An 18,437-nucleotide genomic window follows, 5' to 3' on the forward strand; every position below is an offset into this window, starting at 1 on the left:
GGGGAGGAGAGAGTCCCTGTGACTTTGTTTTCTGCCACCTCCCTATTAACAAAAAAGGTTATTTTTTGAAAAATTCTGATGAACTTTTGATTAGTTAAGTTAATCTTAATTTTGGTCTACATTAAAAACAGACTAATTTACTCATTCAATAAAACTGAAGGATTGTCTTAGCCTTAAAAACATTAGAATCCAGGGGCTGGCAGGTGGTGTGGAGATTGAGGGTGCCGGACTCCCACATGGCCTACCACGGTTAGAATCCCAAACCTGGCAGCTTGCTTTCTAACTTTCCCTCTCTCTCTCTCACTCTGTCCCTCTCTGGTCAAGTAAAATAAAATAAGTAAATAAATAAAGTTAAATAAAATAATTCTAAAAAAATATAATTAGAATCCACTTACATAAATTTTAATATTAATTGTCAAACTTTTTTTTCTTACTTTAACCTCCTCAGATTTAAATTGTGAAACAGGATTTGTGCATTTTTTCTATAAATCTTAATTTTCTTTACTGCTATTATCATTAATACTTAACTAATGGAAGAAGAAGAAACTAATTATATTGCAAATTATTTTGCAGATAATATGTAACTTTTTTTTTTTTTTTGGGAGAGATTTTCACCATAGGGCGCGTGCGCTCGCCAGACAGGCAGACATAGAGACAGAAAGCGAGAAATCACCCTAGGGGGGATGGTCATGCCGCAATCCCTTCTCCTCCATTCTCCTCTCGGGATCTTGGGCACGCACGCACATGCGCCCGGCGTGAGTTTTAAGCCACCGGGTCCGGGACACGAACTGCGGTCGACCACGTGGGAGTCCAGCGACATAGCCATTACGCTAACTGCTGGTTCCCATATGTAACATTTTTTATACTAATAAAAAAAGATTCTTCCTTCACATACATTCAAAACTTCATTTCATACTTGGGAACCAGCAGTTAGCGTAATGGCTATGTCGCTGGACTCCCACGTAGTCGACCGTGGTTCACGTCCCAGACCCGGTGGCTTAAAACTCACGCCGGGCGCGTGTGTGTGCGTGCCTAAGATCCCGAGAGGAGAATGGAGGAGAAGGGATTGTGGCGTGACCATCCCCCCTGGGGGGTGATTTCTCGCTTTCTGTCTCTATGTCTCTCTCTGTCTGTCTGGCGAGCGCACGCGCCCTACAGTGAAAATCTCTCCAAAAAAAAAAACTTCATTTCATACTATAGTCAACCCTTGAAAAGCATGGGTTTGAACTGTGTGCAGCCATTTATAAGCTGAATTTTTTTTCAATAAACACATTGGAAAATACAATACAGTACTAAAAATGTATTTTTGATTCCTTATGATTTAAAATAATAATAATTATTAATTTAATTGCCAGAGGGCATGCCCTCACCTGTGAGACACAGAGACAGAGCAAAGGAGAAAGTAACCACCTGTAAGGCATGCTCACACCACAATCCCTTCTCCTCCAACTCCTCATTCTGTCAGGGTTTTGGGTATGCATGCACATGTAGCTGGTTTGTTTATCAAGCTGCCAGGACTGAGATCTAACTGCAGTTGGCTGTGCATTCCTCAATCACTAGGCAACAGGGCCAGTCCCCTTCTGATTTTTTTTCTTTATTGTATTATTTTCCCTGGTGTGTTTTTCATCACTGGGGTGAGGATTTCAACTGTATGGTCGGCCACAGGATCCAGCTCTTAACCATTAGACCATGAGGCTGGCTTATAATTTTCTTACTAACATTTTCTTTTTCCCAGCTCTCTTTCTCTCTCTCTCTTTTTTTTTTTTTTTTGTGAGGTTTTAGCTACAGGGGGCGTGCGCTCGCCAGACAGACAGAAAGAGATAGAGAGATAGAAAGCGAGAAATCACCCCCAAGGGGGGATGGCCACACCGCAATCCCTTCTCCTCCATTCTCCTCTTGGGATCTTGGGCACGCATGCACACGCGCCCAGTGTGAGTTTTAAGCCACCAGGTCCGGGACGCGAATTGCGGTCGACTACGTGGGAGTCCAGTGACATAGCCATTACGCCAACTGCTGATCCTGCAGCTCTTTTTATTGTAAGAATCTAGTTTATAATATATATAACATACAAAGTATGTGTCAATCAACTGTTTGTATTATCAGTAAGGTCAACAGCTAATAGTCATTAAGTTGTGGGGGCAGGAGTTATATGCTGGCCCAGCCAAGAGGGTGTGTATACTAAGATGCTGTGTCTATAGGATGGGACCATATGGGAGTTTAATTTTCAGTTTATCCTAAAGGCTGAGCACAGTGGCATGCACCTATAATCATAGCAACTAAAGAGGCTAAGGCAGGACTGTAATGCAGCAAGACTATGTCTTAATAAAAATAAAAAAGTTATATGCAAATATTTTACTGTAATGGGGGAGATTAATACCCTCTCAATTTTTTTTTTTTCCAATTTGCCAAAGGGTGTATGTGCTTCCCAGAGAGAGGTAGAGGGAGTGAGAAAGTATCTCCACGGGGGATAGCTATGACACAATCCCTTCTCTTCCATTTCTCCCTCCTTTTAGGATTCTGGGCGTGCACCCAGCATGTTTTTCAAGCTGCCAGGTCCAAGACTTGAAATATGAAGGCAGACAAGTGGGATACAGCTGCCTTAACCACCACATCACCAGCGGGACAACCAACCCCCATGGTACTCAAGGGTCTCCTCCTGTACTTCTTTAAGTAAAGTGAAAGAGCTATGGTTTAAATATATGCCGAAGAGAAATGAAAATATATGTTCACATAAAAGCTTACACATGGGGTGAGCAGGTAATGTTTAGGTTAAAGTACTGGATCCCACATGGCTGGTTGTGTGATTCAAGTCCCAGACTCAGTGGCTTGAAAATTGTGCTACTGGGGTCAATGATGGTGTGGTGGTTAAAGGCGCTGGATTCCCTCATAGCTGATCGTGGTCTGAGTCCTGGACCTGGAGGGTTATTTTCTCGCTTTCCCTTTCTCTCTGGTCGAATTAAAAAAATAACAACAGATGGAATTAAATAAATAAATAAATATTTTTAAAAAATCATGATAGAAGCATGTGCATTTGTGCCCAAAATCCAAGAGGAGACTGGAGATGGAACTGTAGTGTGGCCATCCTCACTCCCTTTCCCCCTCCTGTGTCTCTCTCTGATGAGTGTAAGTGCCCTATAGCAAAACAACAACCACAAAAACCTTACATGTGAATGTTCAAAGCAGCATTAATCAAAATAGTTAAAAAGTAGAAACAACCCAAATACGCATCAACTGACTAATGGATTAAAAAAAAAAGTGGTATGTCTATACAATAAAATAATATTTTCAGCTATAAAAAGGAATGAAGTTCTACTGATACATGCTACAACATGAATAGGCCTTAAAAACATTACGTAAGTGAAAAAAAGTCAGACATAAAAGGCCACATACTGTGTGATTCCATTTAAATAAAATGCCCACAATAGGCAACTCGATAGTGATAGAAAGTAAATCCGTGTTTCCAAAGGCTGTTGGAAGGGGCAAATGGGGAATGTCTGCTACAGGTAGAGGGTTCATGTATGAAGTGATGGCAATATTCTGGACTTGAACAGTGGCAATAGTTGCAGGATCTTGAGAAGATACTTTAACTATTAATACCAAACTGCATACTTGAAAATGCTAAGTTCTATGCAATGTAAAATTTGTTATGTGAATTATATCTGAGTGAAAAAGTTAACCGATTATATAGGTCAAAACACCTATAAAATTAGAAATCAAATAAAAATCTAGGAAAATAAGAAATAATGTTTATAGGGACCAGCAGTTAGCATAATGGCTATGTCGCTGGACTCCCACGTAGTCGACCACGGTTTGAGTCCTGGACCTTGTGGCTTAAACTCACGCCGGACGCGTGTGTGTGTGTACCCAAGATCCCAAGAGGAGAATGGAGGAGAAGGGACTGCAGCGTGGCCACCTCCCCTGGGGGCTGATTTCTCGCTTTCTGTCTCTCTGTCTCTCTCTGTCTGGTGAGCGCACGTGCCCTATAGCAAAAACCTCTCCAAAAAAAGAAAAGAAAAGAAAAGAAATAATGTTTACAATACATATGATAAATAAAAGTATAATTAAGAAATTTATAATAGAAAACTCAAGGGCCAGCCATGGCTTAGTGGTTAAGGCAGTTGGCTCCCACATGGCCGACTGTGGTTCAAGGCTCAGACTTAGCAGCTTGAAAAAAACCCACACACACTTGTGTGTGTGTTCCCAAAACCCCAAGAAGAGAATGGAAGAAAAAGGGATTGCAATGTGGCCATCCCCGTAGGAGGGTGATTTCTCACTTTTTCTCTCACTGTCTCTCTCTGGTGCATGTGCCCTTATGGCAAAAACCAGAAGGGGGAAACAAAAGAATCCTCATAGAAATTTTTATGAATGTACAGTAGTCTTTTGTTTTATAAATGTCATAAAAGTGATTATTAAAGGATAATGAAACATGTTCTAAATATCTTCAGGATTTCTGCAAGAGTTTAGAGGAAGATAGTACCACACTTCTTAACTTTACCTTCTAACCATTTATATCATAGGATTGTCTTAAAAATATTAAATAACCCATAAAGTATTACTATACCTGTGCACTGCAATCACAGAAGTAAAAAGTCTAGGACTTCCAGGAACCAAATTTGTAAATATAAATTCAAAACGAGTACTGTTACATTTTGTTAGTATATAAAGAGCTTCAGTTTGGCCTCGTAATTTCTGTAAGGACAAATTTATTTAAAAGTTCATATTTTAGAAGCAATTTCTCATTTATAGTGAAAATATTAACTTCAATTACCTTAATGTTTCTCTACTATATACATAGTGGAAAGATTTTCAGACTTACAGAGTTAGCTGTCCTTGTTGTAATATTCAATATACAGTTGTAACCAATAGCTAAAATTCAAAAGCAAAAAAGTTAAAGAATATACCATAAAATGGAGACAAAATATTATCTTTTTAAAAAATCATATATTTTAACAGTTTAAAAAATTAAATGGTTAGAGAAACACAACTTTTAAAATTTTTATGAAATTTAAGTTAAATAATTAAAAGAACTAGAGAGTCGATTATGCCTCATTTTTTTTTTTTTTTAAATTTGCTAGGGGGCACGTCTGCTTCTCAGAGACAGAGGGAGAGAGAGAAAGTGAGAAAGCACCTGCCATGGCAGACGGCCATGCCGCAATCCCTTCTCCACTCTTCCTTAGGGATTTTGGGCACATACACACATGTGCCTGGGTTGTCTCTCAAGCCACTGGTCTGAGACTATCAACCACATAGTTGGCCATATGGGATACAGTTGCCTTAACCACCATATAACCTGGCTGGCCCAAATTCTGCCTTTTTTGAATAAACAAAAATATAACATGAGAAAAAGGAGGTTTGTTCTCTAAAACCTGTATAGTATTATTGACTGAAAATGTTAAAGCTTTACAATTAAAAAAAAAAAAAAGCCTACCTACATCATCTAAAGCAGCTTTTAAAAAAATAAGTGGAACAAAATTTAATACAATAAAAGACTACTTTTACTGGAGTTTAGATCTTTCTACAAGATTACTTGAAACAGGTTATGGAAAGTTGTTAAAAGTTAAGCAAAAAAGGAAAAAACACTCAAGGACCAGCTGGTGGTGTAGTCATTAAGGCAGCTAGATCCCACATGGCTGACAGCATGGTTTGAGTCCTGGAGCAGGTGGCTTGAAAAACACACCAGGTGTGAGTGTGTGCACGCTCAGAATTCTGAGAGGAGATTAGAGCAGAAGGGATTTTGGTGTGGCCATCCCCTCTTGGGTGTGCTTTCTCACTTTTTTTCTCTCTCTACCCTGTCTCTCTCCAGTGAGCACATACATCCTACAGCAAAATATTATATCAAAAGAAAAAAACAAAGCCACTCAAATGAAAAGTCTTTATCTCATGTATGTCCAAGATACAAAATGGGAAGACTACAAAACAACAGTGGATCATTTCTTTTGTATTTTGATTCGGTCTGTGGTTAGTCTAGGATTCCTAAAGTTTTTATCAATTTAAAACTTCCACATATTTCATAGTACAAATTGATTATTCTTCATCTCAAGACTTACCATTTTGAAGTAAGCAGTTTGGTATTAATAAAGTATATTCTCAATCCAAAACAGAAGTGTTTTGAATTTCAGATTTTTTTCACATTTTAAGGATATTTCCATAAACATAATGAGCTATGTTGGGGATAGGACCCGAGTCTAAACACAAAATTCATGTTTTATATATACCTCACCTGTGTTGCCAAAAGGAAATTTTATGAGATATTTTGTATTGCAACATTTTTACTACAATCAGTCACATGAGATTAGGTATGAAATTTTCTACTCATGGTGTCAGTGGTAAAAACATTTCAGGTTTAGGAACATTTCAGATTTTGGAGGTTTTTTTTGTTTTGTTTTTGTTTTGGAGAGGTTTTTGCTACAGGGCGTGTGCACTTGCCAGAGAGACAGAGAGAGAGAAAGTGAGAAATCACCCCCCGGGGGAGGGCCACGCCACAATCCCTTCTCCTCCATTCTCCTCTTGGGATCTTGGGCACACACGCACATGTGCCTGGCGTGAGTTTAAGCCACCAGGTCTGGGACTCCAACTGCGGTTGACTTACATGGGAGTTCAGCGACATAGCCATTATGCTAACTGCTGGTCCCAGATTTTGGAGTTTTGAACTAGGACTGTTAAATCCCTGTAGCTTTTTTGGTATCAAAGGCTACCATGCAAGTTCACCTAACAAAGGACTTTTTTCTTTAAAGTTAACTAATGAAGATACTTACAAAGATTGACTCTGGGTAGTGCCAAGGAATGCCAGATAATTCTTAAATTTGTTACTAAGAGCCTACCTAAAAAGCAAACAAACAAACAAACAAAAAAATAGGTTAGCTTGATAATCCTTTTCTTCTTCTTTTTTTTAAAAATTATTTTTATTTAAATTTATTTATTATTATTATTTTCCAGTTCAAGCAGAGAGAGACAGAGAGGGAAAGTAAGAAAGCAAGCTACCAGGTCCAGGACTTGAACTGCGGTCGGCCATGTGGGAGCCCAGCACCTTTAATCACCAAGCCACCTGCCAGCCCAATCCTTTTCTTCTTAAGAGAGATTTTTGCTATAGGGCTGGTATGCTTGCCAGAATGACAGAAAGATAGAAAATGAGAAATCACCCCTCAGGGAGGATGGTCATGCCACAATCCCTTCTCCTCCATTCTCTTAGGATCTTGGTCATGAACGCAACTGAGAATGAATATGGGCTAGTACAATGACAAAGCCATTTACTGAAATCATATTTCTCACCATAGAGAGACAGAGAGATAGGGAGAGGGAGAAATCACCCTCCAAGGGGGTATGTTCACATCACAATCCCTTCTCCTCCATCTCTCTAGCTTGTCAGGATTTGGGGTATGCATGCATATGTGCCAGGTGTGGTTTTCCAAGCCATTGAAGTTGGAATTTGAACTGCATGGTTAGTCATTTGAGGAGAGGTTTTTGCTACAGGGCGTGTGCACTTGCCAGAGAGACAGAGAGAGAGAAAGTGAGAAATCACCCCCCGGGGGAGGGCCACGCCACAATCCCTTCTCCTCCATTCTCCTCTTGGGATCTTGGGCACACACGCACATGTGCCTGGCGTGAGTTTAAGCCACCAGGTCTGGGACTCCAACTGCGGTTGACTTACATGGGAGTTCAGCGACATAGCCATTATGCTAACTGCTGGTCCCAGATTTTGGAGTTTTGAACTAGGACTGTTAAATCCCTGTAGCTTTTTTGGTATCAAAGGCTACCATGCAAGTTCACCTAACAAAGGACTTTTTTCTTTAAAGTTAACTAATGAAGATACTTACAAAGATTGACTCTGGGTAGTGCCAAGGAATGCCAGATAATTCTTAAATTTGTTACTAAGAGCCTACCTAAAAAGCAAACAAACAAACAAACAAAAAAATAGGTTAGCTTGATAATCCTTTTCTTCTTCTTTTTTTTAAAAATTATTTTTATTTAAATTTATTTATTATTATTATTTTCCAGTTCAATCAGAGAGAGACAGAGAGGGAAAGTAAGAAAGCAAGCTACCAGGTCCAGGACTTGAACTGCGGTCGGCCATGTGGGAGCCCAGCACCTTTAATCACCAAGCCACCTGCCAGCCCAATCCTTTTCTTCTTAAGAGAGATTTTTGCTATAGGGCTGGTATGCTTGCCAGAATGACAGAAAGATAGAAAATGAGAAATCACCCCTCAGGGAGGATGGTCATGCCACAATCCCTTCTCCTCCATTCTCTTAGGATCTTGGTCATGAACGCAACTGAGAATGAATATGGGCTAGTACAATGACAAAGCCATTTACTGAAATCATATTTCTCACCATAGAGAGACAGAGAGATAGGGAGAGGGAGAAATCACCCTCCAAGGGGGTATGTTCACATCACAATCCCTTCTCCTCCATCTCTCTAGCTTGTCAGGATTTGGGGTATGCATGCATATGTGCCAGGTGTGGTTTTCCAAGCCATTGAAGTTGGAATTTGAACTGCATGGTTAGTCATTTGAAATTCAGCTTCCTTAACCACCAGGCCATGGGGTCAGCCTTGGAACCCTAGTTTCAAAGAACTCTCACTAATCCCTACTACATGACTTCTCTCTTAGCAGTACTCACTTAAATGAGCCATACTTTTATATACTCAATTTTGGTTTGAGCAAAAAAGTCTGGTTATATGAAGTCATAGCCAAACTAAAGCCCACTGAAGGCTTTGCACTTTTCATTGGGAGGATCACACTGATGTTCTTACACTGAAATGCAAAGTTAAACCTCATTTCTAGAAGCCAGGAAGGATGGGAACTGATAGAGGAATGCTGACTGATAGAAACAAAATTGCAAATAGAAACAATGTCTAGTGTTAAAAACACAGTGGGGAGAATATAGATAATAACAATTTGCTATGTATTTCAAAATAAGTAAAAGGGAATATTTTGAGTGTTTTCAGCATAAGTAATGACAAATGGTTGAGATGATAGGTATGTTAACTGTCCTAGTTTAATCACTACGCATTGTACTCATGTACTGAAAATTCACATTGTGTCTCCACAAATATATACAATTATTATATGTTAATTTAAAAAATACACACAAAAAACCCCCAAATCACTTCATTTCTCAAAGTGTGTCCTGCAGAATAGTAATCCCTTACGGATGCTCCAAGGGGAAAAAAAGTAAAATAAATCTGAGCATGGTAAACTCAGTACTTTATCTCAGTAACTTTGAGGTATCTAAATAATAAAACTCACTATTTTTTTTGTTTAATAGACTATTTCTCCAACAAATTACAACCACAGACTTCTTTTGATAAGTAATCTACAGCCAGGTCATACTCTTTTCTTCATGAAAAACCCTAGAATGTCTTGGGGCTGGCAAGTGGCATGGTGGTTAAAGGCGCTGGATTCCCATATGGCCAACCACGGTTCAAGTCTCGGACCTGGTGGCTTGCTTTCTCACTTCCTCTCTCTCTCTGATCAAACTGGAAAATGGGAAGGGTTTGCCTTATATGTGAAGGGCCATAAGGTGGTATGGAGGTTTGAGCACTGGACCCCAGATTGACAAGGGTGCAGTTCGAGTCTGGTACCTGGTGGCTTGAAAGTCACTCTGGCTGCATATGCACATGTGCCTAAAACTCGAGAGAGGAAAATGGAGGAGAAGGGACTGCATGGCTATTCTCATTTTGGGTGACTTCTCACTTTCTCTCACTCTCTCTCTGGTGAGTGCATATGCTCTCGCAAGCTTAAAAAAAATTGTGGAAAATGGAATTAAAGGGTTGGCTCAATGGTCTGGTGGTTAAGAAAGCTGGAATCTGGACCCAACTGCACAGTTCAAATCCTGGCCTTGGCAGCTTGTAAAACATGCTGGGCATATGTGCATGAGTGCTCCAAATCCCAACAGGGTGAAGAAATAGAAGAGAAGGGATTGAGGTGTGGCCATGGCCCATCGAGAAGTAATTAATTTCTCTCTTCCTCTCTGGTAAACTAGGGGGGAAAAAAAGAAAGAAAGAAAAAGGAAATGGAATTAAAGTGTGAGTTTACTTAGGTGTAAAAATTTTTGAAATTCATGTAGCTTTTTTCATAATACAACATTTTCCACAAACTTTTTGAAGGCCCCATATAAAACTACAGACCAACTCTCTTTATCTGCTTTTCTACTCTTGGCATGTCCTATGAGTCTCTAGGATTCTTTTGCTGCCTCGTTTCTGATGAAGAACCCATCTGTGGGAACCAGCAGTTAGAGTAATCTCTATGTCACTGGATTCCCACGTAGTCGACCGCGGTTCGCATCCCGGACCTGGTGGCTTAGAACTCACGCCGGGTGCGTGTGCGTGCATGCCCAAGATCCCGAAAGGAGAATGGAGGAAAAGGGACTGCGCCGTGACCATCCCCCCTGGGGGGTGATTTCTCGCTTTCTGTCTCTATGTCTTTGTCTGTCTGGCGAGCGCATGCGCCCTATAGTGAAAACCTCTCTCAAAAAATAAATAAATAAATAAATAAAATAAATAAAGAACCCATCTTACAGCTCCAAACCCAGTATTCTAGGCATGGACTTTGCTCTCTGTCCTCTTAAACACCAAAATATAGTTGTTTTGTTTCTCCCAATCTCCCAAATAATGAAATAAGGCTGTCTCTGTTTCACTTTCACACAGCTACAGTGCACAAAGCTAATCTGGCAATTTCAAAGCAGGGAATTTACAGCTGAAAATAGATTAAATGTGCTAATCTTCTGGAGTATTTATAGTTTTTAACTTAGAGGCTTCCAAACTTGGAGATGCCTTAACTTAGTTATCTTCAAACTGCTGGGGAGGGAAGAGAGGGAGATGGCTAAAGAAAGGATTCCCCTTCCCTTTCTACCTCCTTATTAGCCTGAACCTCTGCACATTCTTTTTTTTTTTTTTTGGAGAGATTTTAGCTATAGGGCGCGTGCACTCGCCAGACAGAGAGAGACATAGAGACAGAAAGCGAGAAATCATCCCCCAGGGGGGATGGTCACAACACAATCCTTTTTCCTCCATTCTCCTCTCGGGATCTTGGGCATGTACGCACACGTGCTTGGTGTGAGTTTTAAGCCACTGGGTCTGGGACCCAAACCGCGGTCGACTACGTGGGAGTCCAGCGACTTAGCCATTACGCTAACTGCTGGTTCCCAACCTCTGCACATTCTTGTAAAATTTCATTTGAACAAAGATTTCTTTTTATTTTTTTCATTTTTTAAATGAAAAAAAGAAAACCTGGGGGGTGGGGGAACAGTAGGTAGTAGTGAAGGTTCTAGGCTCCCACATGGCCAACTGTGGTTTAAGTCCTGTACCTGGTGGCTGCTTTCTCACTTTCTCTCTCTCTCTTTGGTAAGCATATGTGCCCTATACCAAATTTAAAATAATAATAATAAATAAAATAAATAAATAAAGTAGGGCCCCGCAGATGGCATAATGGTTACATTGCTGGACTCCTGGACCTGGTGGCTTAAACTCACATGGAGTACTTGTGTATGCATGCCCAAAATCTCGAGAGGAGAATGGAGGAGAAGGAATTGTGGTGTGGCCATCCCTCCTGGTGGGTGGTTTCTTACTTTCTCTCTCTCTCTTTCTCTCTTCAGTGAGTATAGGCACCTTATAGCAAAGGCTTAAAAAAAATTTTTTTTAAGCCTTTGCTATAAGGTGCCTATACTCACTGAAGAGAGAAAGAGAGAGAGAGAAAGTAAGAAACCACCCACCAGGAGGGATGGCCACACCACAATCCCTTCTTCATTCTCCTTTGGGAATTTTGGACATGCACATGCCTGGCATGTTTTTATTAAAGAATTACTTATTTAATTTTATTAATTGTCACTTTATAATTTGCTATAAGGCACATGCACTCATGAGAGAGAGAGAGAAAATGAGAAAGCAAGTCTCCAGGTCCATGACCATGTGGGAGTGCAGTGCTTTACCAACCATACCACCTGCTGGCCCCATATTAATTCTTCTTTAAACATTTGGTACTTTGGGCCATGTGCTTGCCAGAGAGAACAGGGAGAGACAGAGAGAAAGAAAGTGAGAAATCACCCCCTGAGGGGATGGCCATGCCACAACCCCATCTCCTTTATTTTATATTAAAAATAAAACCCAAGAGGAATGCATAATCACCTAAGACTGACACCTAGAGATTGACAAATATGTGAAGAGTAAATGTCATGCTATATTGTGAAGTCTATTTGTAGGTGGAAAATGTGTGAGACTTCTCTGTCACACATTGATGACCAATTGGTTGGACTCTAGAGTCCCTCCTAAACCAAATTTCCCTAAGGCTGGAACTTTATATAAAGTCCAGGCTGTATATAGCAGTCGTCCATGCATCCAGTGACTACTGAACAATAGGTCTTGGAAGCATCATTACTGTTCTTCAAAGAAAAAAATTGGAACAGAGGAACAGCATCTCAGTGTATCCAAAAATTTTAAGAGAGCAGAGGAAGTAAAGGAGAGATGGACATAAATCTCTTACTGAAAAGAGGATTCAGTGGAGAAAAGGAACAGACCTTGTTCAGGTACAGTGGATTAGTAAATCCTAGAGAAGGAATGGCAACCCTCATTGGCAAAGCATGGTCACTACAGCCTTTTGTGGGGCAGCTTGCCTTCTGAACCTTTATTCTGGCATTCCCTGGGGTGGCATGTGAGCAGTAGTCTTGTGAGCCTTTCTTCTTTGTGCAGGGAGTCTGTCATCACCACCAGCTATAGGCAGATCCTGTCCATGGCCAGGGCCTATCCTTAAAGGAATGCCTAGATCACATTTCTGAAATGTTTCCTAGTGTCAGTCAGACCATGTAAGAGTGAGGTATGAAGGTCTAGCTACAAACAAGAAATCATAGTTTGTGCCATTGAGGGTAGAACAATAATTACACTGTCAGGAAGGCTAAGTCTTGCACAAAACAGAATTAACCCAAAGAAGCCAAGAGAAAGCTTGGTAGTTGTCAGACAGAGTGGTGAGAACCTATGTGACAGCCTGGTCAGCAGTTCAGACAAATGCTATGGGTAATAGAATGTTTTTCAGTTCATCACAGCCTACCAAATGCAGAATCCTATATTAGCATTTTGGAGTAGAGAGGGCACAAAGCTTCCCTGGCCAGGATCTCCCTCCAGAACCTGAAATCCTACCCTTAAAAAAAGTATAACTTGATGGGGACCAGCAGTTAACGTAATGGCTATGTCGCTGGACTCCCACGTAGTCGACTGTGGTTCGTGTCCCGGACCTGGTGGCTTAAAACTCATGCCGGGCACGTGTGTGTGCGTGCCCAAGATCCCAAGAGGAGAACGGAGGAGAAGGGATTGCGGCGTGGCCATCCCCTCTGGGGGGTGATTTCTCGCTTTCTGTCTCTATGTCTCTCTCTGTCTGTCTGGCAAGCGCCACCCTCCCTATAGCAAAAACCTCTCAAAAAAAAAAAATATATATATATATAACTTGGGCCTGCTAGGCCTGATGGGTTGGGTAAGTCAGATCCATCATTGGCCAATGATGCAGTTCAGCTTAAAAAAACACTCTGGGCACATTTGAATGCATGCCCCAAATCCTGATAGAATGGAGAAATGGAGGTGAAGGAATTGCAGCATGACCATGCCCCATTAAGGGTGTGCTTTCTCTGTCTCTTTCAAACACATGAGCCCTCTGGGAAATTAAAAATTAATTAACTAATGAGGCAAGTAGGTGGTGTGGTGGTTAAGATGCTGGATTCCCACATAGCTGACCATGATTCAAATCCTGGATCCAGTCGACTTGAAAATCAAGCCGGCTGTGTTTGTGTGCATGCCTAGAATCTCCCACTGGGTCTGGGATATGAACTGCAGTCAACTACATGGGAGTCCAAATGACATAACCATTACTTATCTGCTGGCCCCACTCCTGGGTTTCTTAAAAGCTAGCATGGCTGCAGGTACCACAGCTATGACTTACTTCAACTGCTCTAGGACCAGCAGGTGGCCCAGTGGTTAAGGTGCTGGACAGTCCCACATGGTTGACCACAGTTCGAGTCTCAGACCTGGTGGCTTGGTTTCTCACTTTCCCTCTCTTTCTCTCTGTCTCTCTCTCTCTGGTAAAATTAAAATAAATTATATATATATATCCCCTAAATCCTTTTACTGGGAGACAGATCCAAAGGTCAGAACTATCCCATGCTCTTTGCAAACAGGGTTCCTGAAACCTTTTATTTTTTTTTTTAATTTATTTACATTTAATCATATCTTTACAGTGTATAACATTTTTTTCCAGCACAAATACTATGCATGTCAGTCAAACCAAAGATATTTCTCTATAACTTATCAGCAAATAGCTTCTCATTTTTTTGTCAATTAAGCATACTTTTACTTGTTTTTTCCCTTCCCCTTTCCCCTCTCTCCCTTCCATACTAAACTTTTTTCTCCACATTTTATTGATCCACAAAATACCTTAAATTAAAAATATGGACAAAGCTAGACTCTAGTTAAAAGTGCACAATTTGTATGCTGTGACAATGCTCAGGGAATGAATGTAAATTAATTAATTAATTAAAAACATGTTTCAGGGTTCCTGGAATCTTAACAGTTACATTGGCTAAAGATGATGGCAGGACCAGGTCTTACTGAAGGATAAAAAGGAGAACTTGTGTTTTCTTGCTCAGGTTTAATACCTACCCTTTCTTTTGTTGAAGTCTAACAAGTCTTAAGCAGATTTAAACTCACCCATGTAGAGATGATGCTGCTTCATATATTCTCCAGCTAATAGGATTCAATGTTCATAAACTAAACCAGAATTATAAAATACATTAGAAAAAAACATAGGGCCAGGAAATGGCAACGTGGTTAAGGCACTGGGTCCTACATGGCCAAGTGCACGGTTTGAGGCCCTGATCCAGTGGTTTGAAAAACACACTGGGTGCATGTGCATGTGTGCTCAAAATCCTGAGAAGAGAATGCAGAAGGGTCTGGTGTGACCGTCCCTCCAGGGGGATGATTTCTCACTCTCCCTCTCTGTCTGTCAGGCAAGCACATATACCTTATAGAAAAGAAAAAAAAAATCACAAAGTATACTCACCTCTATCCCCATTATTTCCTTTCGTGTCTTCAATTGAATCTAAACAATCAATAAGGACTTCTCCAGGTCTTGTTTTCATTTGTCTAAAATAAAAATAAAGTTTTAATTTTATAGCTACAACTATACTGCATACAACCTATTTAGGGAGGGAAGAGACAGATACATATAGACAGTTAATAGTGTAAATGATAAATTACCCAGTGGTCATACATTTGAAAATAAAGCCTTTCAGAACCCAAGAACTTGGAGACTGGTGGGGCCTGGAGTGATCTGGGCCACTTGGAATAAGCCAGAACTAAAAAGAAGACAGGGTTTGGAAAAATAAAAGGGAAAAAGAGAATAAGGAATGATAAGGGCATGCAAGTAGGCTTGCATGACTGGGGAAGAAGGGTTATTGAGGAGTATGAGAAATACAGGTCTGTAACTATAGAGGAACAAGATTATGAAGAATCCTGAATGTCAGTCGGATAGGTATGGGCTTTATCCTGTGGACTGTGGAGAACTAGAACTCTCAGAGGTTTCTATGTAGAAAAAAGACATCAGGCAGTTACAAAAGGCATGATTAAAGAGGATTTGTGTGCAAAGCACTTTCAGGACTTGGCAAACAATTAGATATAGGAGACAGATGGAAATAAAGAATAAATTAACTCTGAGGGACCAGCAGATGGTGTAATGGTTATGTTGCTGGATTTCCACATAGTCAACTGTAGTTTGAGTACCAGACCCGGCAGCTTAAAACTCATGCCAGGCTCACATGCGTGTATGCCCAAAACCCTGAGAAGAGAATGGAGGAGAAGGGATTGTAGTGTGGTCATTTCCTTTGGGGGTGATTTCTTGCTTTTTTTGTCCCTCTGTCTCTCCAGTGAGTGCACATACCCTATAGCAAAATCTCTCTCTAATAATAATAAAAAATCTAGAGCGTCAATAAAACAAACAAACAAACTAGCAGACTATCTGGAAGAGTCTTCTAATATTCTCCATAGAGTCAGCTCAATTACCTACTGAAGACGTAGAGATGATCACATCATTTCTCTGCTTAAAAGCGTCCCACATCAGCCCACTGCCTAGAGGTTGAAGTCCAAAATCTTCAGCTGAACATTTCATAAATGTGGCTAACGATGGTGTAGTAGTTACATTGCTGGACTCTCACATGGCCGACCATGTTTTGAGTTTCTGACTCAATGGCTTAAAAATCATTCTAGGTACGTATTCGTGCTTAAAAATCACTCTAGGTGCGAGTTCGTACGTGCTCAAGATCCCAGGAAGAGAATGGATTACGTCATGGCCATCTCGCCTGGCTAATTTGTACCTTTCTATTCGTACCTCCAACTGTTCCCTGCCACAGACCCTATCTTTTAGGCTATGAACTTTCTATCTCCAAGATTCTATTACTAATAGTTCTTTTTTTTTCCCTTGAATACTCCTGTCTACCATGGCAAGGCCCTACCCATTCCTCAGGGCTCAAATAATATTTCTTCTTTGAGGCATTCCCTGGGCAGAATAAACTCTCTGTTTCTGTGGTCTCCTTGCTTTTTGTTCATATTATCAGGGTAATTTTTACATTTATTATAGTTATCTGTCTGTGTATATCACCTGCACTAGAATGGAGGGAGGGGAATAAAAATATTTCCTATCTCTTCCTATCAGCACAGTAATCAGCAGATAAGCAGGCATTTGATAAAAGTTTAATAACTAAGTGTTAAATGGACTTTTATTTGGATTAAGAATACTCCAGGAATGACAGAAAACGTGTTAGAATGTGTGCAACATGTAACCATGGTTTGTAATTTTATACATTTCTTTCCCTCCCAACTTCTTTTTCTAAAGAATTCTTTATTTAATTGTATTTATTATTATTATTTAATTTGCTATAGTGCATGTACGCTCACCAGAGACAGAGGGGCAAAGTGAGAACGCAGGCTGCGAGGTGCAGAACCTTAAGGGGAGTCGGTCATGCACCTTAACCATCAGGCCACCTGCTGGTCCACCCTCCCAACGGATTACCACCATGTTAGTTCTCTTAGGTATTCAGGCACTACTAAGCCTGGGAAAAGCATCACTCTTTCATCTAAGGTAGTGCTATTCATAAGGGACCATAAGAAGTGGCTAAGATCCATACTTTTAATCCAATTACTTTTGCTTTAATGTTTTCCAACACTTAATATCCCAACAAGCATTTTTTTTTTTTCCGGATGTTTGGGCAGAAAGTTTCTACCCATTCTCGCCTTAAAGCCTGACATTTTCCAGAAACAGGCTTTATGTTTGAGAAGCTCCAAGAGGGGGCTCCTTCTTCCTGTTAGTGATCTGGATGAACCACCAGAAGAACGCTTGCTCTGGACATGGAATTTGCGTGGCTAGGGATTTGAGAGAATGCTTCCCTCCTTTTACAGCCGAGAAGACTCCAGCTGAGAACGACGATGTCCTCTGTCGAGGGCCCACAATGTGCGGCGTTAGTCCAGGTCTAGCGTTAGAGCCCTGGAGTCCTTGCTCCGGCCTCCATCCACCACACGAAACTGGCACCCCATGTTCAGTGGGTGCACCGGACGCCCAAGTCCCTGGCCGTTTTCGAGTTCATATCCCGGAGAGGTCCCCCGGGCCCAGGACACCGTCGGATATCGGACAGGACCGAGTAAAGCTGACGCCTTCCAGCTGTGGCGTCAGCATCGGGAGCGCCGTGGGGGCCCAGCCCGTCGGGGTCTTCCTCCCCACCCCTGCCGCAGCCGCGGGGGCCCAGCCGCGCCCCAGCGCCCGCCACAGGCTCCAGGCCCTGGGGAATCTCGGAGACTCACTGCGAGGACACGTCGAAGCGGACATCCCGGTCTTCCCAAAGCGCGTCCAGCACCGACATGATGACCAAGGCCCACGGCCGCCGATCTCCACAGCCGCGGAAGCTCAGCCGCGTCTCGCTGGCTCCAAGGCAACGAGCCGCCTCGGTCGCGACGTCTACGGTGGGCGCCGAGACCCAAGCTTCCGCGAAGTAGCGCGCGCGCTTTTGCCCTCGCTTGTGCGTCCGTAAGCGGATTTCGGACTGGAGGTAGGGCTAGAGGATTCCGAGAAGCCGAGCTGCCCTTGGCGAAGGAGGATGTGCTTGACCTCTGCGTAACCTTCGTCGCCTCCAAACAGACATCCTTTGGGCACCCCATTCCTCCTGCATTTCTCTACAGTGTCAAGAAATTTAAACTTAAAACTCCGAATTCCTTACCTGGCCCCGCCTGGTCTGGTCCTGCACACCTCTCTGACCTCAGGCGCCCCTGCTCCGCCTGGCTGCACTCCAGCCAGACAGGGCTCAGCATAGTCTTACGAGGTGCCCTTTCTGTCTGGAACGCTTTCCCAGATCTGGGCATAGCCAGCCCTTTGTCACTTAAGTCTTAGCTCAGATGTCAATTCAGGCGATCCCTGATC

General features: G+C 41.7%; 1 protein-coding gene across 3 annotated transcripts in view; it reads right to left on the reverse strand.

The window, feature by feature from the left end:
• The window catches only part of BBS5 (Bardet-Biedl syndrome 5), a 32,244-nt gene extending 14,169 nt beyond the window's left edge, over window positions 1–18,075 (reverse strand). The window contains exons 1-5 of one of the 3 annotated variants that reach the window (XM_006153560.3): window positions 17,825–18,075; window positions 15,036–15,118; window positions 7,815–7,880; window positions 4,817–4,866; window positions 4,562–4,689 (exon numbers count right to left, since the gene is read on the reverse strand). In XM_006153560.3, coding sequence (XP_006153622.1) covers window positions 4,562–4,689; window positions 4,817–4,866; window positions 7,815–7,880; window positions 15,036–15,118; window positions 17,825–17,883 — 386 coding nt within the window. In that variant the 5' untranslated portion in view covers window positions 17,884–18,075. Of the gene's footprint in view, window positions 1–4,561; window positions 4,690–4,816; window positions 4,867–6,755; window positions 6,824–7,814; window positions 7,881–15,035; window positions 15,119–17,824 lie in introns of those variants that run through there. The other 2 variants (XM_027773843.1, XM_027773842.1) reach the window with 2 other exon arrangements.
• Between the last annotated feature and the right edge of the window lie 362 nt (window positions 18,076–18,437).

Source organism: Tupaia chinensis, unplaced genomic scaffold, assembly GCF_000334495.1.
Source record: "Tupaia chinensis unplaced genomic scaffold, TupChi_1.0 Scaffold000381_1, whole genome shotgun sequence".
Taxonomy (NCBI): domain Eukaryota; kingdom Metazoa; phylum Chordata; class Mammalia; order Scandentia; family Tupaiidae; genus Tupaia; species Tupaia belangeri.